Source organism: Heptranchias perlo, chromosome 25 (genome assembly GCF_035084215.1).
Source record: "Heptranchias perlo isolate sHepPer1 chromosome 25, sHepPer1.hap1, whole genome shotgun sequence".
Taxonomy (NCBI): domain Eukaryota; kingdom Metazoa; phylum Chordata; class Chondrichthyes; order Hexanchiformes; family Hexanchidae; genus Heptranchias; species Heptranchias perlo.
The window spans coordinates 41,585,614-41,612,607 of NC_090349.1; the positions used below are offsets into that span (position 1 = coordinate 41,585,614).

The 26,994-nt window shown below is 41.1% G+C and overlaps 1 protein-coding gene across 9 annotated transcripts in view; it reads right to left on the reverse strand.

Annotated features, from left to right (window-relative positions):
• The window catches only part of arvcfb (ARVCF delta catenin family member b), a 268,627-nt gene that overhangs the window by 142,598 nt on the left and 99,035 nt on the right, over positions 1–26,994 (reverse strand). For 7 of the 9 annotated variants that reach the window (XM_068006115.1, XM_068006116.1, XM_068006117.1 and 4 more), the window contains one exon: positions 23,457–23,706. The exons of 1 other annotated variant lie outside the window; for it this stretch is intronic. In XM_068006115.1, coding sequence (XP_067862216.1) covers positions 23,457–23,666 — 210 coding nt within the window. In that variant the 5' untranslated portion in view covers positions 23,667–23,706. Of the gene's footprint in view, positions 1–592; positions 872–23,456; positions 23,707–26,994 lie in introns of those variants that run through there. One more of the 9 variants, XM_068006122.1, reaches the window with a different exon arrangement.

Below are 26,994 nucleotides of genomic sequence, written 5' to 3' on the forward strand. Positions count from 1 at the left end.
AGAAACAGGAGGAAAACACTGACCATTTCTACAAAACCAGTAAACCTCCTCTGATTCACACCCCAATTCATCTCCACTATCAAGGGGTGTCATTTCTACGAATTCACTACAATCAGTAATCAGTTGTCAATAACTTCACACCACTTACATTCCATAGCTTAATGCGAGTCAGCAGCAAATTCACAAGTGTGGAACTGTAGAATAAACTGAACTAAGAAACCTTAAAATCAAATCTATGCACAGCACAATCTTTTCTGAACTGGATAAAATACTAAAAGTAAAGTCTAATAGTGAAGACATAAGAGCTTTAGATCCCAGTATAGGACTGACAGTAACAAAAGCTATTTGGTCATTTTCTGTTTGTGAAATAGGTAGGCCATTCCTTTTTGTTTAGAATTCTTCTCCCAGCATTTCTTATCTCTTTCCTTCTCTCTATTCACCACCCCCACAACCACAAAACCTGAATACAAGACTTAAGCATTTTCACTCTTTCCACACATGAGCTCCATTTCTTTTCACGCCTCCTTCATAAGTATTTATCTGTCCTTCGCACAATTCACTTTTCTAAATCTCAGGCAGTGCAGTCTCTTACCTTAGCTTGTGTGTCAGTCTGTCAAAGTCCTTCCAAAAGCAATGGCACTCAAATTCCAGTTATCTCTAGTTTATCGCTCAAATTCCATACAAGTTCCACATTAAACTCACAACTGAGAAGGTCCGTGACTCTGCTTATCCCTCTGCATCAATTCATAATCTGTTAAATGTCCCTTTCTAATGAACTGCTGGCTCTCATACTGCGGCCAACACCTCCAAACTTCGCATTTCCACGGCTCTATAACGCAGCAAGCAGTTCCAAGTCCAGCTACTACTTCATTTTCCTCCAACAGCCCTCACCCAATGCCCATCCCATACTACTGAGCATGTGCAGAACAGCAGTTTGCAGAGATGGACAGTCACAACTGGAAACTCCAATACAGCCATATCTGGCCACGCCCTAATCAACAGAAACCAAGGACAGTGCTAAAGCAGACTTTAAAGTTTAGGTCACAGAATTTAACTCACAGCTGCTGCACTTCCTAAAATCTGTGCTAACAGTCTCTCTCTCTCTCCCCCCACTCCTCAGATATGGCCATGATTTCAGCAATTTTGCAACTAGTTGAATTCTCTCGACAAAGGCAAATACAATACCAAAATTTTGCTATAAATTGCAACAATGCCAAATAGTCAGGTTTGATCAATCTTGATAAACTGCATACGCACAATAACCATTCCTTTACAAAGGAACTGAACCACGTTCCCAGGAAAAACCCCGATATCTTAATTAAGTAAAAACCAAAATATTGCCGATGGTGGAAATCTGAAATAGAAACAGGAAATGCTGGAAAAGCTCAGCAAGTGAGGCAGCATTTGTGGAGCAAGAAACAGTGTTAACATTTCAGGTAAAAGACCAGGGTTCTGACAAAAGGTCTTTGACCGGAAACGTTAACTCTGTTTCTTTCTCCACAGATGCTGCCTCACTTGCTGTGCTTTTCCAGCATTTTCTGTTCTTATATCTTAAGTATATTTGTAGCTCAAATAGGTACTTCAATAGGGAGCAAGATTTAAACACCTGTACATGCTCTTACTTTGAGGAACAGAAATGGTAAAAATTTCAAATCCACACAAGGCAATTTTATGTTCACCCACATACTCAACAGTTCTGCTTGAAACACAAAAGGATCTGGTCACAGGGACTACAGTTTAGTTTTACATGGCAAAAGTAAACTTGGCACAACAGTGCAAAACAAGGTTTGTTTTATAGAAAAAGCTGCACTGCACATTGACCTTTTGAGCCTACAGATACACAACAAAGACTTCATTAAGTTACATCTACAACGTCCCAGGTTCGATCCCTTATTTGTGCTTAGTTAGCTGATCTCATGCAGGTCATCAGTACAGACATAACAATTTATCTCCATGAGGGTTGGAGGCAAATTGGAATGCCCTACTTACTACACAATAAACTCTGCTGTAAATCTACACGAGGCCAAGGATAGACTTGGCTATCATACCCCATGGGCGAGGAGTCTCTCAAAACACCATCAAGACTGGATCAACAAATGATGCGTGCGAGAGTGAGTGACAAGATTTGACTCTCCGTTTCAAGTCTTCCTTCCAAGTGCCAGAATGATCTGGTGCCAGAGTCTTAATAGTTTGGCACAGCATGTTAGCACACCAATCTACTGTAGTACAGGACTGCTAAACACTTAAAATAAAACAAATGTGTTGTTCCTCAAAATAAGCCAAAGTGCCAATTTTGTTCCAAAACTGCACTTGCCTAAAACGCTCTCACAACTTTATTCTAAATGTGACGTTTGGAACTAATCAACAGCTCCTTCTGTAAATATTGATAGGCATTTGCATCAAAGTTTAAATTAATACAGATTACTGTGCTCATGACCAAGAAAATGAGCCACATAACATTCAACTGAAATGGCACAGAATAAAAATCAGCTCATCTTCCTAACAATCATTTTCTGACATCCACATGTTAACGGCTGGACAAGTACCTTACTGTACACAATGCATGGTTTTCAGCACCAGGTGATATTGTTTGTTACACAACTCTGCTCTTCAACACTAAGTTATTTATCATTGCTTTGGACATCTGAGGCTTCGACAGGTTCTGGTGCCATGCAGTTGTAAATACGTTAACACATGCCCTCCCACCAAAGTTACATTCATGGATATCTAATATCCTTTCCAGTTGCTCGAATACTTCCACTCATCTTACCCTATCGCTCTTTGCTGATGATCCAACTCTACATTCCCCAACTTTCTTCAAATTGCACGCCCTCAAAGCTCAGAACCTCCCATTCTTCACAGGACAATGCTTGAATCATTACATCTCAATCTCTTCTATGCCATTTAATAAGACATTGAAAATCTTGTTTTCAATTCTTTAAGACCCAATGAATGATGTCTCTAACAAACCTGGTGACCCATTACCTTTGATGGTGCCACCGTTAGACCATCATAATACTTGGTCCAAAATCTTTTCTGATTTCAAACAACACCCAAAGCCCCTCCATTTGCTGAAGCGGTTCCTCTTCAGTCAAACATAATTTTTCTCCTTAATACTTCAATCTCTAATATCTAAGTTCATCCAACATTTGAATACTGCTGCCAGTGGTCTGGAGAAGCTCCTTTTGTATTTCTCTCACATCCTTGGACAAGCTACCAAAAAAACTCATGACCCAATGGGCAATTCACTTACCTCCACTCCAGCCTCTGACTCCTCTCGCCCTTGTAACTTTTTCCATTTTTCTCCATTTTTGACTTTCTTTTGAGCTCCAAATACACTATTCTGCATGCCCTTCCTTCTCCCTACATCACCACTGTAATAAGACATCTCTTCCCTTTTTGTCAAGGCGTGACCAAAAGGATCGAGAAACAACGTAATGGCATTCATTCCCGGTATTTCAAAACTCTACCTCCTTCAATTACAGTCTTCAAGCATATTTTAAAACTTAGAGGTGCCTAGATCACACTCTTGGATCTAGCTAGTCATTCTTTTCACTCTTTTCAACATTGACTGTACCCTGCAAAAAGGATCTTAGCCCTTCTGCTTGGTTTCAGAACATTTTTCAGCTTTGGGTTAGTCCAAAATTACATGGCGAGTGAACTTTCAACAATCCTATTCATTTTATATGAAGGAAAATGTTTACTACAACATTTATCACCTTCACAGCAGTACTTGATGCAGGCTCCATTTTAAAATAATCTCCCTCCCCTCCTCAAACAAACAAATGTCTCAAGTCTGCAACGTTTGCTTGATCTGCATAATACATGAAAATATTTAAACTAAGAACTACTTCAGAAACTCAGCCCAGATCATGTCTTATGTCCATTACTTTATGAGAGGGAATACAGCAGACCTGTCAACTTCAACAAGCTATTACTAGCAATAACACACAGTTCTAACATTTGGCAGTTACCATTTATGGTAGCGATGTGGTCTCCTCACAAGTAGTGCTATGTCAATTATTTATTGACCCAAGATCAAATTCATTCAGTGTTTGTTTAAAAGCCCAGGAATGTTTCTGGATGAAACATGGTTAGTGCTGCAATGAAGCATTATCCTGACCATAGCCAAATCAGTAACAGTACAGTGAGCATCAAACAAAGTTAATTTATTAAAACATCATTTCCAAGTGACCAGTACCAGGGCTTTTTAAATGTCAACTTGTTCTAATTCACAACTTGCACATTTCTATTTCACCCATTTTATAACAGATATATACACTAGTCTCAACTACAGTCCACTCAAATTTTAATTGCTAGTTTCTTGTAATGCAGCTTTGCTTTTATCTGTTTCTCAAGAAAGGAACTTGCCCTCTGCAAAAGACCTCTGCAAAATCTTGACCAAGAAACTGCTGGGGGCGGGGCTGCTCAATAGGCAGTTTGATCTTTAGGTAGCAAATCCCCTATACGCAGATCTGCATAGAAAATCCTGGGTAACTGGTCACTTCCCAGCGACTCCTGCGACAGTGCCCATGCATGGTTACTGGGTGGGGAAAGGATCAGGTCAGGCTGCGGTCATCTCCAACCATCACCGGTGTACACCCCTCCAATATACCGTATGGGCCAACACATGAAGAAAAGCCATTTTCGAGAGGGCGGCCTGTAACTGTGGAACCAAATTCTAGCCTCAGTCAACACTTTCAGAAGGGGAGAAAGTGGGGTGGGGGGAGAATCTCATCTGGTAAACTACTGTTTATTAGACATGTTTTTTCAAAATTATTCATGGCTGCTTCGAAAGAAGTCCTGAAGTTACAATGCACTAGAATTTTAAAACAATTCCCATTTTCCTCTATGTCACTGAATAATAATGTTTCAAATCGAAGTTTGCAATGAGATGCGAATAGCATCTGGTCAACAATGGGTGAGTTTAAAGTGATTTTGCATCACAATTGAATGATGTCCTCCATTATACTCCAGCAGACTTCAAATCTTGCAGCAGAATCAATATGGCTTGATGCACAATAAAGATGTCATTTTTAAACTGTTTTTATGTTTGTTTTAGCGACGTGCTAGTGTCTCTCAGCCTATCGGCCTTTTGCAGCCGAGTCAAATCTAATGTAAAGTTGTTGGTTTCACTCAGGCTGGCACAATCAGTTTTAATTTAAAAAAAATAAAATCGGGTCAGCCCAGCCACAATCTTTAGCAAAATTGGCAGTTTGACCTTGGGGATGTCACCGGCTGCACATGGACAGCTAGACTAGCACATCACTAAACCCAAAATAAACGCAACTTCAGTTTACATATCCAAAGCATTTCAAGTAACTGATTCAAAGCAAAGTAACATCGCACTCAAAGCTGCAGCAAAACGAAATTTGAACAGATATAAATCACCTTCAGAGGGAAGGGATAAAGAAATAAATATTGTACTTCATCCTGTCACATCTGGATGTCCTTTGGATGTGTGCACAGGGTCTGATTTTTCACTTCCTGTGAACACTTCAATAGACAGTGATTCACACCCATAAAAGAAACCACTGTGGGGTGCCGGTAAAACTGTGTGCTCTTCCTTCTATGAGAAGCGAGGCAGTTCTGGCTTAATGCTAATTTAGTTCACGATAAAGCAAATATTAGAAAACAGGAAAAAAAAGACAACAACTTTTAAAATACAAAAGCTGCACAGTTTTATGAAATATAAATTTTTAGAAACGTAAACCCATTTACTCCAGTTAGTAAAATCAGTGTACTGGCCCAATAATTAACGAGAACATAACCTGCGCAGGCATTCTAGTGCAGTACTGCAGGATTGTAGGGGGTGCCGCCCTTCAGATGAAGAGTTGAATCATGGTCCTGTCTCCCGGTGGACAGATGTTAAAAAATCCCATGGCACTATTAAAAAAGAGTGACCTAACAGCAGTTGTTCATATACACAAGTGCTACTCTCAATCAGCACCAAAAACACATTAACTGGTCATTCATTTCTTGCTGTTCGTGGGATTTTACTGTGCATAACCTGGCTGCCATATTTGCACACAGAAAAATCACTACACTTTAAATTCACTATATTTGAAAGCGTTTTGAGGTATTTGAAATGTGCTGACTTGCAAGTCTTCGTTTCCTTCTTCCATTAAGATGTTGTAAATATAGATTGACACAAAGCACAATTAAACTTCTTATAACAAAACTGCAATACTGTCAAACAGTAAACTTCAATTACTATACTTTGCAAGTAATCCCCGAGTATCTCAATTTTTTTTTGTTTGAAGTTTCAAAGTAGTCCAAACCTGAGAAAAGTTCTATTTGAAAAAAGTTAAATATATTAATTGTTAACAGCTGAATGTTTCCAGAGATCATAACTTGTAACAAACTGCAAAATTCTAAATGAATGACAGTGGAAAGTTGTCAAATTTAAAATTAAGTGCTCACCCTTCATTGCCTGAAGGCTCCATTTACAAATACTCCATGCAGGATTGCTCTGTGACTGTTACACAAAGCACACTCCAATGCAATTCCCTTTAATGTACAGCAGTTGTTAATATACCAAGTGCTTCAAATTAACAACAGCGAATGCTAAACTAAAGCCAAATTCCAAGACGACAGGTGCTTGGCAAAACGTGGGTTTGGTTTCTGAAAGTGCTGCTGTAGCTGTTTTGAGATCTCTGAAAATTTTCAGAAAACTCAACTCACCAAAATTTGCAATATAGGCATTCTACATTTAAATGTACTGCCTAGCAAAAAATACTTTCTGTAGACAGACTTTCTAAATGATGTCCAAAAGCCCATGCAGTTGGATCGTATTCTATAACAGTGATTTGTTAAAACCAAACTCTTAAGCCAATCTTATCAAATGCAGGAGCCAGCAAGAAATTGTAAAGTGTTTAATAAAAATTGTGCTCCAAAATTGTTTTCAAATGAAGCCAAGAACTAGCATGGCCTAGACTCTTGGCAGCAATTACAAGGACGAGCTACAGAAATAGGAATGCTGGCCAATCAGACGAAAATTCAAATGACTAAAATGTAGGGTTTCCAACACAAAGGGTAAAAAAGGGTAAATGCACCATTTAGTGCAGTACTGAGTCATGCAGACTTAAGAGCTCCACACTGATCAGCACATCACAATGAGCCAGCTAGAGTATCTGGTTGCTAAACTGAAATCCCTGCAGGAAAATGCATCCTTTGCAGATAACGGGATCAGGCTAAGTTGTTACATCCCCCTCACACAACATTAGTTAAAGCAAAAATTTATGTTCAGTTACTGGGTTCACAACTGAATTGCTACTACATGGGAGTGAAATACTAGGGGCTGCAAGCAGCCAACACAAGAATCACTGCCATCAACAGCCACACGCTCCCACTTTGAAGCAAGGGCCACTGGTTAGTGATCAGGAATGGGAACTCTGGTTGGCTTTCCACTCCCTAACCCTGGATACAAAAATCAATGACATAATCTCTCTCTCTCTGACGAATATAAATTATCTTAGCCTAGAATCTCAATTACGACCTCCAGGTCTATGTGAATCACCTGCAGAACCAAGCTGTTGGTGGAGTATTGCTCCATTCCTTAAGGTAAGTTACTCATACTAGAATGCAAAGCCACAGGTGCCAGCAACACACCCAACTAAACATTATCCACATGTAAGCCTCAACAGGCTCAAAACAACAAGGCGGAACCACTGATTAGCATAATTCTCTCCTCACAAATATGCACCCCATAACATATCTTCAAATAGCAGTAGGAACACAATTTTCATTCCCTCAGACTTGGTTGTTCATACTAAGATTGACTTGGTCACATCTATGACCTATAAGGTCACAATCCCAGCAAGCAATGTTCTCCATTTTGGATTCTGCTCAGTTTTGTTCAAAAGGCAGAATCCAACTGGGACAGAAGACTATACTTACTTACTGCAAGTATGATGTTCCTTGCTCTTTCAAAGAAGTTCAACTATTAAATACAATTACAAATGTCATCATACACAGGAAAGGGAAATAAAAACAAGAATGCTATGGGCATCAATTGTCCAAGTCAGAGTATTGAAACTGTTCAATTACTGCAGCCTAGCTTACTCAGTTGAAGAAAAAAAATTGCAATGGATTCTTCAACTTTTGAGAATGTGGTAATTGACCGTACACAACTTAATGTAAAATAGCCTTATTCAACCATAACAATTACAACATCCCACCTATACAATGAAGAAAAGATACAACTCATAACAGCATGCAACTAAAATCATAAAAATGCATGGATATTACACAGGAGGAAACAAATCTTGCTTGAATTTGTGTGCGCTGCCCAAACTTGTTCAGCAAGAAGCGAGGGAGCTAATTTCCATCAACTGATTGGATGACGTGCATTACCCAGAACTTGTTGCAATTGAAAACCAATCTTCTTACTCCTCCACGAAAATACATTCAAGGTCACAATATCCACTGTAAATAGAATTTAACCGATTATCCCAGGCCCCATCAGCACAGTGTTAGTGCACGAATATGCTGTTTCTTGGAATGGGGTGGGATGCTGGTTTAAGGCACAACGATTCACATGGCAGGTTCCACATTAAGTGATAAGTACCTTCCCCCTCTTTGACCTCCCAGTTTCGTCGAGCTGCTTGATGTGATAGCAAACCCAACAAGTTGTGGTTTAGGTTTTGACCCTCCACTCCCCTCCATCACCAATGTATGTGGTCAGGATATCACAAAAATGAATAGTAAGACTTCGATAAAGCAAAACAACTCAAGATTTACTGATGGGTGTTCAGAAAAGCCCAGCACTACGACATTTCTTCAGTCAGAGTTCAAAGTTAAGTGAAACCACACCCAACTTGCCCCACCTTCCCCCCCCCCCCCCACCCCTATTTAAACAACAAAATGCAGAGTGTCTGCCCTTTCTCCAAGGCATGTAACTGTCGTGGTCCAATATGACTCATCCTGATTTTTCCCCCACCAGTATTGTTCTCCCCATTGCCCCTCCCCAGACTGAACAACAGGTCAAGATTAGCAAAGTTCATATCAACCCTCTCAATCTTCAATCCTCCAAAATTAAACTGATTTTTATCTGATAAGGGGCAAGGAGGGCAATTTCTGCCAGAATATAGAATTAAATTCTTAGTTGAGGTGAATGCTCTGCATATCATCTGCTCTACAAGTGGCTTAGATAATTAATTGTGTTGTTTTTTTGAAGTGTAAGATGGTTTACTGCTAACTAACAGAGCCCAAACTGTGCACTTTTGTTGTTGTGCTGATAAATGAGGTTTGTGCCATGAATGTGCCAGTTTGGGATCTCTCATCATTTATAGTACCAGCTTTGTCTTTTTGGTTAGGCCCATCTGTGGAAACAGAAGATACTGTGGTTTATGAAAGATCACACTGATCCTTACTAAAGAATGGAATCTCTTCAAAAACTTCTAGTGAAAGACAGTAACTTTCAGAATGAAGCAAATTGAAGACTTTTGCACTTACTTTTAAGAAAAATGCCCCTCATTATAGTGAACACCACATTTAAAACTCTTCAAACCTGCATGACTTGAAAACATAAAAAGGAATCCAAAAGTCTTCTACAGGCATATAAACCGTAAATGGGTATTAAGAGGAGGGGTGGGACCGATTAGGGACCAAAAAAGAGATCCACTCATGGGGGTAGAGGGCATGGCTGAGGTACTAAATAAATACTTTGCATCTGTCTTTACCAAGGAAGAAGGTGCTCCAAATTCACAGTAAAAGAGGCAGTTGAGATACTGGATGGGGTAAAAATTGATAAAGAGGGGGTATTCGAAAGGCGAGCTGTACTTAAAGTAGATAAGTCTCCCGGTCTGGATGAGATGCATCCTCGGTCGCTGAAGGAAGTAAAGGTGGAAATTGCAGAGGTACTGGCCATAATCTTGCAATCATCTTAGATATGGGAGTGGTGCCAGAGGACTTAAGAATTGCAGATGTTACACCCTTGTTCAACAAAGGGTGCAAGGATAAACCCAGTAACTATAGGCCACTCAGTTTAACATCAGTGGTGGGGAAACTTTTAGAAACGACAGTCTGGGACAAAGTCAATAGGAGTGATTAAGGAAAGCCACACAAATTTGTTAAAGGCAAATAGCGTTTCACTTGATTGAGCTTTTTAATGATGTAACAGAGGGTCGATGAGGGCAATGCGGTTCATGTGGTGTATATGGACTTCCAAAAAGCGTTTGATAAAGTGCCACATAATAGGCTTGTCAAAATTGAAGCTCATGGAATAAAAGGGACAGTGGCAACATGGATACCAAATTGGCTAAGTGACAGGAAACAGAGTAGTGGTGAATGATTGTTTTTCAGACTGGAGAGAGGAATACAGTGGTGTTCCCCAGGGGACAACACCAGGACCACTGCTTTTCTTGATATATATTATGACTTGGATTTGGGCACAATTTCAAAATGTGCAGATGAAACAAAACTTGCATGTGTAGTGAACAGTGAGGAGGATAGTGATAAACCTCAAGAGCACATACAGGCTGGTGGAATGGGTGGACACATGGCAGATGAAATTTAACGCAGAAAAGTGCAAAGTAATATGTTTTTACATTTTGGTAGGAACATCAGAAATAGGCGCAGGAGTTGACCACATCGCCCCTCAAGCCTGCTCCGCCATTCAATCAGATCATGGTTGATCTTGGACCTCAACTCCACTTCCCTGCCCGATCCCCATGTCCCTTAATTCCCCTCGAGTCCAAAAACCTTCCTATCTCAGTCTTCAATATATTCAACGACTCAGCATCCACAGCCTCTGGGGTAGAGAATTCCAAAGATTCGCAACCCTTTGAGTGAAGAAATTCCTCCTCATCTCAGTCTTAAATGGCTGACCCCTTATCCTGCAACTATGCCCCCTAGGTCTAGACTCTCCAGCTATGGGAAACAGCCTCTCAGCATCTACCCTGTCAATCCCTCTCTGAATCTTATATGTTTCAATGATATCATCTCATTACTCTGAACTCGAGAGTATATGCCCATTCCACTCAACCTCTCTTTATAGGACAACCCTCTCATCCCAGGAATTAATCTAGTGAACTTTCAATGCACCGCCTCGAAAGGCAAATATATCCTTCCTTAAATAGGGAGACCAAAACTGTACGCAATACTCCAGGTGAGGTCTTACCAAAGCTCTGTACAATAGTAAGGAAGAACAAGGAGAGGCAATATAAACTGAAGCATACAATTCTAAAAAAGGTGCAGGAACAGTGAGATATGAGGGTGTATGTGCACAAATCTTTGAAGGTGGTAGGGCAGGTTGAGAAAGCAGTTTAAAGAAAACCAAGTGGGACCCTTTATAAATAGAGGCAGAGAGTACAAAAGTAAGGAAGTTATGATGAACCTTCATAGAACACTGGCTCAGCCACAACTGGAGTATTGTGTCCAGTTCTGGACACTGCACTGTCGGAAGGATGTGACGGCTTTACAGAGGGTGCAGAAGAGATTTACGAGAATGGTTCCAGGGATGAAGGACTTCAGTTACATGGATAGACTGGAGAAGCTGGGGGTGTTCTCCAGAGAAGGTTGAAAGGAGATTTGATTGAGGTATTCAAAATCATGAAGGGTCTAGACAGAGTAGATAGAGACAAACTGTTCCCATTGGCGGAAGAGTCAAGAACCGGAGGACATGGATGCAAGGTGATCGGCAAAAGAACCAAAGGCGACATGAGAACATATTTTTTTTAAAACACTGTGATTAAGATCTGGAATGCACTGCCTGAGGGGGTGGTGGAAGAAGCAGATTCAAATCATGGCTTTCAAAAGGGAATTGGATAAGTGCTTGAAGGAAAGAAATTTGCAGGGCTACTGAGAAAGGGCGGGGGAGTGATTCTAGCTGGACAGCTGTTGCATAGAGCCGGCATGGATTCAACGGGCCGAATGGCCTCCTTCCGTGTCGTAACCTTTTTTTTTTATTCGTTCATGGGATGTGGGCGTCGCTGGAAAGGCCAGCATTTGTTGCCCATCCCTAATTGCCCTCGAGAAGGTGGTGGTGAGCCACTTTCTTGAACCGCTGCAGTCCGTGTGGTGAAGGTTCTCCCACAGTGCTTTTGTTCGGTAGGGAGTTCCAGGATTGAACGATGAAGGAACGGCAATATATTTCCAAGTCGGGATGGTGTGTGACTCGGAGGGGAACGTGCAGGTGGTGTTGTTCCCATGTGCCTGCTGCCCTTGTCCTTCTAGGTGGTAGAGGTCATTGGTTTGGGAGGTGCTGTCGAAGATGCCTTGGCAAGTTGCTGCAGTGCATCCTGTGGATGGTACACACTGCAGCCACAGTGTGCCGGTGGTGAAGGGAGTGAATGTTTCGGGTGGTGGATGGGGTGCTGATCAAGCGGGCTGCTTTGTCCTGGATGGTGTCGACCTTCGAGTGTTGTTGGAGCTGCACTCATCCAGGCAAGTGGAGAGTATTCCATCACACTCCTGACGTGCGCCTTGCAGATGGTGGAAAGGCTTTGGGGAGTCAGGAGGGGAGTCACTCACCGCAGAATACCCAGTCTCTGACCTGCTCTTGTAGCCACAGTATTTATGTGGCTGGTCCAGTTAAGTTTCTGGTCAATGGTGACCCCCAGGATGTTGATGGTGGGGGATTTGGCGATGGTAATGCCACTGAATGTCAAGGGGAGGTAGTTCGACTCTCTTGTTGGAGATGGTCATTGCTTGGCGCAAATGTTACTTGCCACTCATCAGCCCAAGCCTGGATGTTGTCCAGGTCTTGCTGCATGTGGGCACAGACTGCTTCATTATCTGAGGGGTTGCAAATGGAATTGAACACTGCAATCATCAGCAAATATCCCCATTACTGACCTTATGATGGAGGGAAGGACATTGATGAAGCAGCTGAAGATGGTTGGGCCGAGGACACTGCTCTGAGGAACTCCTGCAGCAATGTCCTGGTGATTGGCCTCCAACAACCACTACCATCTTCCTTTCTGCTAGGTATGACTCCAACCACTGGAGTGTTTTCCCCGATTCCCATTGACTTCAATTTTACTAGGGCTCCTTGGTGCCACACTCAGTCAAATGCTGCCTTGATGTCAAAGGTAGTCACTCTCGCCTCACCTCTGGAATTCAGCTCTTTTGTCCATGTTTGGACCAAGGCTATAATGAGGTCTGGAGCAGAGTGGTCCTGGCGGAACCCAAACTGAGCATCGGTGAGCAGGTTATTGGTGAGTAAGTGCCGCTTGACAGCACTGTCGACGACACCTTCCATCACTTTGCTGATGATCGAGAGTAGGCTGATGGGGCGGTAACTGGCCGGATTGGATTTGTCCTGCTTTTTGTGGTCAGGACATAGCTGGGCAATTTTCCACATTGTCAGGTAGATGCCAGTGTTGTCGCTGTACTGGAACAGCTTGGCTAGAGGCGTGGCTAGTTCTGGAGCACAAGTCTTCACCACTACAGCCGGGATGTTATCGGGGCCCATAGCCTTTGCTGTATCCAGTGCATTCAGCCGTTTCTTGATATCACGTGATTTACTTGGTGATTTGCCATATTTTTGGTAAGACACAGCATGCAAGGAAATGTTTCATCTTTTTCACTTATCATCCTGAACTTCTACAACTCAGTTTCCTTGGTTAAAGAAATAAAGTTCAGTGAGGAGAAACTATTAAATCTTATAGATTTGTAGTTGATGAATATAAAAAGCAAATCTTGAAAGAAGTCCATAGGCTAGTGATCTTTTCATAGGACTTGAAAAACATGAAAATACGTATTTTATAAACCAAGCTTTAGCACTGTACTTCTATAGCATCAGCTGTTAATGTAAAAAAATAAGTTGTCTTTCAATTCAGAAGAGATACATGTATAAAAAAAGTGTATAATTCAACTTTAAATACAAAACAATAGGCTTGCACCATGGTAAAGGATGTGGGCTGGTTGGAGCTAGCGACAGACATAACCAAAATTGCATACTTCAGTCCTCATTTTACCCTCACAGCACAGCTGTTACGTCGCAAAACACAATAGTACACTCTTGCAGATAGATGCTCACATATGAATGCGGGATTAAAATGGTTTTGATACACTCAATTTTCCGATAAGGGTACTGCCACTCAATTTATTATAGTTCGCACAGCAATAATGTTCCAGGTTTGAGTAAGAACAGGTATCAGCTGGATTGGGAATAAGAACATAAGAAATAGGAGCAGGAGTAGGCCAATCGGCCCCTCGAGCCTGCTCCGCCATTCAATAAGATCATGGCTGATCTGGTCCTAACCTCAAATCTAAAATCATGTCCAATTTCCTGCCCGCTCCCTGTAACCCCTAATTCCCTTCACTTCTGGGAAACTGTCGATTTCTGTTTTAAATTTATTTAATGATGCAGCTTCCACAGCTTCCTGGGGCAGCAAATTCCACAGACCTACCACCCTCCGAGTGAAGAAGTTTCTCCTCATCTCAGTTTTGAAAGAGCAACCCCTTATTCTAAGATTATGCCCCCTAGTTCCAGTTTCACCCATCCATGGGAACATCCTTACCGCATCCACCCGATCAAGCCCCTTCACAATCTTAGATGTTTCAATAAGATCGCCTCTCATTCTTCTGAACTCCAATGAGTAGAGTCCCAATCTACTCAACCTCTCCTCATATGTCCGCCCCCTCATCCCCGGGATTAACCGAGTGAACCTTCTTTGTACTGCCTCGAGAGCAAGTATGTCTTCTCAAGTATGGAGACCAAAACTGTATGCAGTATTCCAGGTGCGGTCTCACCAATACCTTATATAACTGCAGCAATACCTCCCTGTTTTTATATTCTATCCCCCTAGGAATAAAAGCCAACATTCCGTTGGCCTTCTTGATCACCTGCTGCACCTGCATACTAACCTTTTGATTTTCTTGCACTAGGACCCCCAGATCCCTTTGTACTGCAGTACTTTCCAGTTTCTCGCCATTAAGCTAATAACTTGCTCTCCGATTTTTCCTGCCAAAGTGCATAACCTCACATTTTCCAACATTATATTGCATCTGCCAAATCTCCGCCCACTCACCCAGCCTGTCAATATCCCCCTGTTGGTTTTTTATGTCCTCCTCACTCTCTACTTTACTTTCCCTCCCATCTTTGTATCATCTGCAAACTTTGATATATTACACTTGGTCCCCTCCTCCAAATCGTTAATATAGATTGTAAAGAGTTGGGGACCCAGCACCGACCCCTGCGGAACACCGCTGGCTACTGGTTGCCAGTCCGAGAATGTACCATTTATCCCAACTCTCTGCTTCCTGTTAGATAACCAATCCTCCACCCATGCCAGAATATTACCCCCAATCCAGTGATTCTTTATCTTGAGCAATAATCTTTTATGTGGCACCTTGTCGAATGCCTTCTGGAAGTCTAAATACACTACATCCACTGGTTCCCCTTTATCCACTCTGTACGTTATATCCTCAAAGAACTCAAGCAAATTTGTCAGACATGACTTCCCCTTCGTAAAGCCATGCTGACTTTGTCCTATTAAATTATGTTTATCCAAATGTTCCGCTACTGTCTCCTTAATAATAGACTCCAAAATTTTACCCACCACAGATGTTAGGCTAACTGGTCTATAATTTCCAGCCTTCTGCCTACTACCCTTTTTAAATAACGGTGTTACATTAGCAGTTTTCCAATCTGCCGGGACCTTTGCCAAGTCCAGAGAATTTTGGAAAATTATTACCAAAGCATCCACAATCCCGACTGCCACTTCCCTCAAGACCCTGGGATGTAAGCCATCAGGTCCAGGGGATTTATCCGCCTCGAGTCCCATTAATTTACTGAGTACCAATTCCTTAGTGATTTTAATCGTATTTTGCTCCTCCTCCCCGAGAGCCCCCCGTTTGTCCACTGTTGGGATATTCTTAGTGTCCTCTACCGTAAAGACTGAAACAAAATATTTGTTCAGCATTTTTGCCATCTCCATGTTTCCCACCATTAATTTCCCGGTCTCATCCTCTAAGGGACAAACTTTTGCCTTAGCCACCCTTTTTCTTTTTATATAACTGTAGAAACTCTTGCTATCTGTTTTTATACTTTTTGCTAATTTATTTTCATAATCTATCTTCCCTTTCTTAATCAATCCTTTCGTTACTTTTTGCTGTCTTTTGAAGACTTCCCAATCGTCTATCCTCCCACTAAGTTTGGCTAGCTTATATGTCCTTGTTTTTAGTCGGATACTATCCTTTATTTCTTTACTTAGCCACGGATGGCTGTCATTTCTTTTACACCCTTTTTTCCTCAGTGGAATATATATTTTTTGAAAGTTGTAGAATAACTCCTTGAATGAACACCACTGCTCATGTACCGTCTTACCCTTTAATCTATTTTCCCAGCCACTTTAATCAATTCCACTCTCATACCATCATAGTCTCCTTTATTCGAGCTCAGTACGCTTGTTTGAGAACCAACCTTCTCACCCTCTAATTGGATATGGAATGTAACCATGTTATGGTCACTCATTCCAAGGGGATCCTTAACTAGGACATTATTAATTAATCCTGGCTCATTACACAGGACCAGGTCCAAGGTTGCTTGCCCCCTTGTAGGATCAGTTAATGTGTATGACAGACAGCTTCACAAATCATTCCAATAGATAAGTCACCAAATTAAGCAATCTCAAAAACAGTTCCATTGGTTCTTGCAGCTCAGCAGAGTGCAGCAGCCTTGGAATCCTTTAGAGCTTGGGAAATCAGCAAGAAACCAAATCTAACTGTGGCCAAACCTTACAAGATATTGAACAAGATTGGAGACAATAAACTAACAAAGTGCAAAAGCTCTGGGAAGAAAAGATGTTAGCTTTGAACTGTAAGGTGCAGGCCAACATACTTCCGCTGAAGGATTAGGGTGCTTCATGCCATTATGGTTTTGGGATGTTTCATGCCATTATATATTTTGCTTGCGAAGGAGAATTAGCAGATGTTCATGCTGGGTTAATAAATGCCGGATGGTCAGTTTCCCAGGGTTAACGTGGCCAAATGCAATAAGGTCTGAATGCATGCCTTAAAAAGAACCAAGGTCACTATGCACTGTCTCAAAGTATACTTTTAAATAGCATATCTCTTAACCAATGTCTGGTTGCGCAGTCTGATAGCAAGTGTCTTTGCACCTCTTGATTCTTATGTAGAAAACAGGACATATGGTTATGGGCACCCGGTAGCTTGCTGAACAAAGGGGAAATTGGTGATTATATTTAACAAGAGTTTTAAAAAAAAGGGACAGTGACTACAGGGAAGGGACAGTTGCTAGATTCTAGTAAACAAGTCATCTATACAAGTGTACATTGCCACCTGTTTGTTAGAACAGACGAGAGAGATGACTGCCAGTGAAGCCCATCGCTCTCTCCTCCCGGAGTGGAACTATAACTTTTTTGTTTGGCATTTTTTATGGCACTAGTCTGTATATTAGTGCTGTTAATAAAAGTCATTAAAGACAATTTGTTGCTGTGAGCTTAATTATCTGAGGTCCACAACCTTAGGACTCCCATCATTGAAGCCAACAGAACTCTTAACGTAATGCATATCTAGCATTCAGTGTATAGATTCAGTCAATTCAGTTGAAAATCCTCTACAAATTCTATTACACTCAGCATACAATGGCTCAACTGGGCTATTCGCGGAAGGCGAAGTGTTTTGCACCCACTCAAAGGGAATACTTCTTCACATACTGTGGCACTAATCTAAAACTTCCCGTTCTGGGGCATGGTGGTGAGTACCAAAGCCAAGTTAGGTGATGTAGACATTGATGATAATCCTAAAATATTGATTTCAACTGGTTGGTTGATTTACCTTGTGCTCAGTTTTATTCTCCTGAACTTCAAGTCATTACTCCATAGTTACAAGTGGAAAAATATCAAAATGCAATCGTAATAAAACCATCAAAACTGAAATAAATAGGTTTATGATCCTCATTCTACCACACAAATCATTTCATGCACTTAACAGAAAGATTTTAATGTGCTCCATCAAGGTCAGTATATTCCCAACTCCTACACATACATATCCACAAACTGCTTAATGTCATTGAGAATAGTAACATCCTGTGCTAGCATAGCACAGGAAAGAATATGGACAAGCAATAGAGAAAAATAAACTGCAAAACCACTTTATTTCAACAAAATATTTTAAAAATTAGAATGCATTTCAGGAGTTAATCGAGGGATCTGGGGATACAGATACACAAATCACAAAGTTGCGTCACAGGTTATTAAGGCCATAAAAAAAGGCAAATTAAGAACTGGGGTTCATTTCTAGAGGGATAGAATTGAAAAGCAGAGAAGGTATGTTAAACTTGTATAGAACCATGGTTAGATCACACTTGGAGTACTGTGCACAGTTCTAGTCTCCAGATCATAAAAAGGATAGAGAGACATTGGAGAGGGTGCAAAAAAGATTCACAAGAATGATACCAGAACTGAGAGGACACCCTGATCATGAAAGGCTGAACAGACTGAGACTCATCTCTCCAGAAAAGGCTGAGGGGTGACATGATTGATAAGATACTGAAAGGGTTTGATAAGGTCGACAGAGAAAATATTTCCACTTGTGGGGGAGTCCGAAACTAGAGGACATAAATATAAAATAGTCACTAATAAATCCAATAGGGAATTCAGGAGCAACTTCTTTACCCAAAGGGTGGTAAGAATGTGGAATGGGCTATCACAGGAGTATTTGAGGCAAATAGCATAGATGCATTTAAGGGGAAACTAGATAAGCACATGAGGGAGAAAGCAATAGAAAGGTATGATGGTAGGGTTAGATGAAATAGGGAGGGAGGAGGCTCATGTGGAGCATAAACACCAGCTAAGGCCAGTTGGGCCGAATGGCCTGTTTCTGCTCTGCAGTTTCGAAGTAACTCGATGCAAGGCCAGATATGTATTAAATATGAAATTTGCTTCCTTTTTAGTAACTGTATCCATATTTTTAAGATTCAGATAAAATCAGATTTTTTTTGCAACAAAAATTAATTCCAATCTCAGCCCTGTAAAATAAAGCAAGAATTCAGGCTTTTAGCCTTATTTTTCTGTTTCAAGATGTCAGCATGGGGGAAAGGAGGGAAGAGGGCAAATTTGGGGCACAAAGAAAGCGTGCGCACAAAGCAAGAGAACGAGTTAAGGGGCCCGGGGGGGGGGGAGAAGCTCCCATCCCCCCCCGGGCCCCTTAACTCGTTCTCTTGCTTTGTGCGCACGCTTTCTTTGTGCCCCAAATTTGCCCTCTTCCCTCCTTTCCTCTCCTCCTTCCCCCCCACCTCCATCATCAATAAATTACTTTTCAAGTCTTCTGTAAGCAAATGCTGCATCCAAATCATACACTGCAGGATTTCACAAACAGCAAAGGAGATTTATCACGTGTTCTTGGTGGGGTTAGCTGAGCAAGGAATGCTGCCCAGAAGACTGGAGGAACTCTCTGCTCTTCATAATGTAATACGATCTTTGACATTCCACTTAAACTAAGGCCCAATATTCTACCCTATACTAATGCTGTACAAAGTCAATTACTAATAGAATATTAGATTTGTATAGGTTGTAATTGTATGAACCATTTTTGCATTTTCTTTCCTGTGCTTACTGTTGGAAATGGAATTAAGGCAGAGATTTATCAGATCTTAATTGCCAGTTCTGTTCCCATAGTTACAAATTAACTGGTGGAAATTTTATGGTCTATAACAATAAAATATTAATTACAAAAATCTACATTGTTGAAAAGTAGTTAAAATTAAGTAAAACAAGCTTCAACTTGAGGGGAAGAACACAAAATCAAAAATCTCAAGTATGTAGGAGAAGCTCCCTTAATCCCATCTTCAATATATAAAAGAAAACCTCTAATTCCCCTCCCCCCAAAAATATAACAAATTAGTACACATTTTCACTACAGTGATAAGATGCCACTTCATTACAAGCTAACTATATGCAAGACCACCATTCAGCAAGATTTTAAACTCTCCCTATTTCAGTACCCAATTATTTCTCAAATGATGCCAAGGATTTTGCCTCCACTATTCTTTCTGAAAGGATAGATAGATACATAGATAATATGAAGATGAATTTCCTTACATCAGTCCTAAATGTACCTTGTACTAGTTTGAATCTGTATACTCGTGTCCTACTCTCAATTTGATTGAAACTAATATCGAAGATTTACTTCTTCCACTCCTTCACTCTTATCTTGAAGACGACTAATATGCCTCCTTTGCAGACTGAAAAGCCCAAGATCATGACTGCAATATACATACATTTTTAAGAGCAAAACAAATCTGGCACAGTACATTCCAGCAGAATTCTAGGGCATGAATTCTCAGTCATTTCCAACACCCAGAACTTGCAGGTTTGACCAGCTACTGAGAGCATCATCACTCGAGGTAACATTTTTTTAAATCCCATAATTGTTCATGCAATGCAACTTTCCTACTGTTTTATACATCCCTGCAACCATTGCCAAATAGCCTTGGGAGAAGCACTGCATCAGGTTGATGTCAGCCTTACCAGATAGAAAACAATGCTCAATAGTGGAGATACCCAAGCAGATATACAAGCTGAAGACTAGGCTTGCACTGCCTTGAATATAGAAGATTAAGGGGTGAACTAATTTAGGTGTTTAAGATGATTGAAGGAGTTGATAGGGTTGATAGAAAGAAATAAGGGGGCATAACTTGAAATTCGAGCTCGGCCGTTCGTGAGTGATGTCACAAAGAACTTCTTCACACAAAGTGTAGTGGAAATCTGAGACTTCTCTCCCATGATCTAAATTGAATGATGGAACAGGCACGAGGGGCTGAAAGGCCGACTCCTGCTCTTATGTCGAAGGATGTGATCTATTATAGACATGATAATCTGCATGAAGTTGTACAAAGTAGTAATCAGCGCACAAGCTTGTTCTTTTAACATTCAGCTTAGTTGCAAGATCATAACAATGACCTCGACACGACAAGCAACAACTTGCATTTATGTAGCGCCTTTAACGCAGTGAAGCGTCCCAAGGCACTTCAAAGCAGCGTAATCAGACAGAAATTGACAGGAAATATTTCATAGTATGCAACAGGCGGCAGTACTATTTTCACTTAACCAACCATATTATTTTCCACATTATGCAAAAATGTATTCATTCGAAATTAATAAGCCACAAATTGCATTTAAAACATCAGCCATCTGGAGCTAACTGGTTATCACACAATTAAAATAAAAAATACAAGGAACTAAAGCAAAAATAATTTAGGCAAGGAATATGATTTCCTGCTGCACAATAGAATACCAGACAACTTCCCTGCTAAAACTGTAAACTCTCTTCCTCAATAGGCAAATTTATTTTACCACAATGAGTGAAAATAAAACATATAATGTTAACTTGCAGTCAAACTATCTCATTCAATTTCTCTTAATGAGATGTAAACCATGACTAATGAATCAGTCTCATCTATAACAGCCTCAAATCACTTTTCTTCCATTTGTTGCATTTTCACTCAGCTCTGATCATTCTTTGTGGATTCATCAAGCTTAATAATGTAAAAGTGCAACAAGATGTTCAAAAGTTACTCTTAGTATTTGCCCTCTTCCCATCCTTTGAGCCTTTTCCATTTCAGCTTTGGTCCAAGGCCTCTCAGAAATGCAGTCAAAGATGATTGGTCTCTCAACTTTCCCTCCCTCTCAGGAACGAAGAGCACTAATTAGCAATCTACCACGAATAGCAGTGAATTACAGCCACAAAATACTGTGCCAGCCTAGAAGATTGTTTTTTGTGAATTTTGCCCTCAAGGTGCTGAGTGATGTTTGCGTTCGGGAATTCAATGCCTTCCACTTTGTGCACCCAGTCAGCATCAAGCACTCTCAGGTAAGGTATGAATGCGCCTCAGCTGCAACCACAGAAGAGCACTCTTTTTTTTCTATATCACTTATCTTTATTGTCCAAATTCAGGAGCAGTTTTGGTGCTGAAAATGCATTTCCTACTATAATCACATGCTGTCGATCAAGATAGCATTTGTTTAAAAATTTCATTTTGAACTTCAATTAGTTTTAAGGTGCAATTTAAGACATCACCTCATCTTCTGCATTAAATTAAAAGTACCTAAGAGTAAGCTGTAATGAGGTGAAAAATTGTGAAAGGCCATTTCTAGATTTCATCATCATTAGGGCTGGAACATTCCATTTACACTTCACTGAAAGCAGACAGGGATCCAGCACACTCGTGTACTAGTGCACTATGACTTGGAAGTTTGAGATATAGCTTCAATGCTCTACCAATGCTGAGAATCAGGAAAATTATGGTTGAAATAGAGAGGGGAAATTTGATGGGCAAGACAGCCACAACCAAACTGCTGCTTGCATATTGTGTCTAGATCCAAGGCACAGAGATGAAACAAAAAACGAACAAGTAGTCACCTAGTGCTGCTTGCATCAGTTTGGGGAAACAAACAGGCATACAAGCAACTTCACTTTTGGAAGTAAGATGACAGAACAAAACTGAACACTTGCCAGCCTTTAGCTCTGAAAGCCTGAACCTATCAATTTCAAGATCCTTTCAATGTAAACACCCAGCCACCCTTAACTGAGTCAGCAGTGGCTCAGTTGATCGCACTCTTACCTTTGAGTCAGGAGGTTGTGGGTTCAAGTTCCACTCCAGAGTCTTGAGCACAAGATCTAGGCTGACACTTCAGCGCAGTACTGAGGGAGTGCTGCACTGTTGGAGGTGCTGTTCAACCGAGGCCCCATCTGCCCTCTCGGATGGACATAAAAGATCCCAGGGCACTATTTTGAAGAAGAGCAGCTATCTCCAGTGTCCTGGCCAATATTTATCCCTCAACCAAGATTTTTTTTAAAATCTGATCATCATCACATTGCTGTTTGTCGGACCTTGCCGTGCGCAAGTTGGCTGCCCCGTTTCCTACATTAAAAACTGATGACACTTCAAAAGTACTTCATGGGTTGTAATGCGCTTTGGGACAACCTGAAGTCATGAAAAGCACTATATAAATGCAAGTCCTTCTTTTAATTTTAGCTAAAAAGCCAAACATCTGCTTTACTACAACTATAGGGAAAGACTTTTAGCTTTCCAAATCATTTCTTATTCTAAAACTAAACTTCCCATAAAGGAATTCTGATCCCAAATGCAACACATTTAGATACACCATGATCCATAACATATTGCTTATGGTTCTTGTTTTTATAGAATTATACAACATTGTCCCTACAATATGCTCACAAACAACCAGACTCTGATTATAGAGCCAATAAAAATGCTTGTGCAGCCAAGTAATCTCACACTTCATAGACCTCAGGGGCACAGTAAGCCCAAACCATTTTAATGTTTCATTTCTCTTCGCCATAATCAGTACTCAGTTTAGTATTAACAGTATTTGCCATTCAAAATGTGTATTCTCATTTACAACAGAGAAGTTGTGAGGAAGTTACAGCAGTTTTATTACACAAATATCCATATTTTTTTGGTCTCACTGGTGTCAAGTAACACATCAATTCAGTCCAGTCAAGATTAAAGGATAAGTTACCTGTAACACTAGCTGCTGCCATGCAAACGACTCACTGTTGTGAATGTTGGATGTACTCGCTCTGTCTGAGGGGATAGCGGCCCACTCTAGTTGCATGGAAACATTACGACGCTCTTCCTCAAGTGCTCTGGTCAACTTCTCAAACCGAGCCTCCTGTTCTTTAACTGAAGCTAGAATGCTAGCAGCAGATCTTACATCATAATCATCCATGATCGTCCTGAGGTTCTTGCCTGGTGGCTAATCAGGCAACCTTAGGGTCAAGGGTTAGAGGTTAGCAGATCAGTAAAAGTAGTTATTTTTTAAATGAAGAAAATCAGAATGATCATTCATACATGGTTAATAAAAGCAACACACACAGTTTGGTTTAATAGTTTCTTAAGTTAAAGAATCACCTGCTACAGCTACAAGGAAGCCTAGGAAAGCACAGCAACAGCCTCAAGCAGAATCAGAAAGCTGCAGGGGGAAAAAAAGTATAGGAATAGTGAATTAATGAGTTAAGTATTAAAGTCAGAAAAATGTAACTTCTATAAGCATTGAGGCAAGTAGCAACAGCAAATATAAAAGTTAAAGACAGACATGAAAAGGACAGACAGGAATAAAACATCAACAGCCACTGTTCTGAAATTTAACAGGGGAAAATGCAGCTAATTCTGTGAAAACCATCCAATAATATTTAGAAAGCAACACACATGCCCCCCCTATAAATAATGCTTTTCTGTGCTTTGGTTTCCACCTCACTGTACTCTAGGAACTCTGACACTGGACAGAGATAACGAGACCTAAAATTACATGGAAATTACAATACGAAAACAGGCCATAGGCCCCACCAGCCCATGTTCGTTTATCCTCCACAAGAGCAGTATTCCAAATCTTACACCCGTTACACTCCCATCTCATTATGCATCTATCCAGCCTATTCTAAAACGTTGACATAGTATCTGCTTCAATCACTAACTCTAGCAATGCATTCCAAAGACCCTCAACCCTCTGTAAAAAAGTTTCTCGGGCTCTCTCCTGCATCTCTCACATTTTATCTTCTATCAAATGTGTCCTCAATCACTGGAAACAGTATTTCTATCTACACTGTCCCAACACTTCATAATTTTAAATACTTGTCAAATCATCCTGTAATCATCTCTGTTGCAACAAAGACTGCCCCAATTTTTCAAGTCTCTTCATGTTTCTATTTCCTCATACCAGGCAGCATCCAAGTGAATCTGTGCTGGTCCCTCTCTACCGCCCCACATCCTTCCCACAGTTTGGAACCCAGAATTGCATGCCAGTCTTCCAACTGTGGTCTGACTAATGTTTTCTATAAATTCATCATTACATCTTAACTTATTCCATACCAATTGCCATAAAACCCAGTATTCCATTCGTTTTTTTTTTAAAAACGGCCGTATCCACTTGAAGCGCTGCTTTTGAAGTCATGTGAACCTGAACCCAAAATAGGTAGCCTAATTGTAAGTGAAGAATGTTCAACATTCAAAAGCAAGAATTTTTCAAGGAGAAAACACAAATGGTTAAACAATCACCCACAGTCAGTCATTCAAAATTTATGACTGTGGGTTCTTTTAAGCTACTGAAAAAACCAAAGTGCAGCACTAAGTGCAAGACTGAAGAAGAGGTGATGCTAACTTTGGCTTTTAAAAGCCTTTTGATTGCACAAGGAGGCAAAGACAGGAGGTAGCAAGTTCCAGTTTTGAGATTCAGGGAAAGAATAAATAGGAGGCTCTTTGGTGATCCTCAATTTTGAAGGGACACAGGAGGGAAGACGTGTGTGCCAGATGGTCCATCAACTTTGAAGGAACATTGGTAAATTCAGAGCTGCACCAATCATTGTGTTTTGATACAAGAGAGACAAAAAAGGCAGAGGCTAGAGCGAGATCACCTTTCCAGCATTCAATGAGAAAAGTGGTGTAGTGACTTCCCTAAATAAGAGATATCTATTCAAATCTTCAACATAGAGCTTTATACAGTTCAATTATTCGGGGAAAAGCATTTGGCACCAAGAGGACAGCAAACTTCTTGGAGGCAGTTTAGCAATCGAGTAAATGTGGAAATTCCATTTGAGATCACAAGTAGTAAATCGTCCAGGAATGTTGATGGATTAAGGATGGAGACATTAGGGGTAAGCAGCAGCAGCTGTTGGTTAGTCTCACAGTAGACATGAAAAAAGCTGTCTGAAGAATTTAAATTTTCCTTCATGCTCTCAGAGCCCGGATGTCGTGCAATCCAAAGGAAATCAATTAATGTAGTGTGGAACAATCAACAAAATATTGGATAGGGTTGGGGAGGTGGTTATTGATTAGAAAGGAATAGAATGGGTGACTTCTCTGGGGAACCAAAAATAGAAAATGAGCCATCAACAAATGGAATGACTTAACAGGAAGTGAGAGACAGCCGTACAAATAATTTTGATAGAAAGCTATATGGTGGCAACATGACAATGGAAGATTGGAATGGGGTCAACCTCCTGTGGAAAATTTGTTTGATGACTGACGAGCCAAACTTGGCATTAAGAGGACAGGAGGCATGGGCCTTTCACTGAAGGCGCCCACTCAGCTTCATTGCCCTAATCGTTAGGGTGACTCTGGTTCTACAAGCAACAGGAAGTTTACCACTACACTGTGCTGGTAAACTGCACCACTTAAATTGCACTCAAGCTCTCTGGATGCGGTTAAGTAGGGGCCGGGCACCCACACAGCGAGAGCGGGTAAGCTGGGGGAGGGGGGGGGGGGAAGGAAGAGAGGGAAAGCACCCGCACAGCGAGAGCGGGGGGGGGGGGGGGGGGGTCCAGGTGAAAAGCAACTACCTTCAACTCAAAGCCATCCCATTCAGCTCTTGCCAGAAACCATCTTAGCCCCGACTCCACTCCCCTCTCAGGCTGACCCCAGCAGCATTGTGCAACCATCATGTCTGGTCACACCCCAAACTAAGTTTCAACACTTGCTACCGAAGCCACACATTTCTACCTCAGCAGTGATGGTCGCTTCTATACCATCTCATCCTACTGCTACTAAAACCCTTCTCCATAACTCTATTGCCTTCAGACGCATTACAACACTTTCCATTCCAGCCTTCACAAATTGCAACTTCGTCCAAAAGTCTGTCACTCACATCCTACCTCGCACTTCATTGGCTCCCCCAACACATCAATTTCAAAAGTGCCATCTTCATGCAAGAGTCCCTGCATGGCCTCGCCCCTCTCTGCCTCTGCAGCATTTTTCAACCTTGCGATCCAGAACTTGCCCTCTGCTCCCCTGTACATCTATCTGCCCTTTTCTCCACAGCAAAGCCTTCATCCATCTGAGCCCCATGCTCTGAAATACACTACATAAACCTCTCTGCCTTACGACCGCTTCCCCTCCTTCAAATCTACCTCTTCCATCTCGTCATCACTCACCACCCCAAATCTTCCTCCCACCACTGCTTCATATCTGGTTATTTGTTCGCCCCTGTGAAATGCTTTTGGATGTTTTATTAAGTTTACAGCACTATAAAAGTGGAAAAAGCGGTTGTCTGATCCACCCTTTTG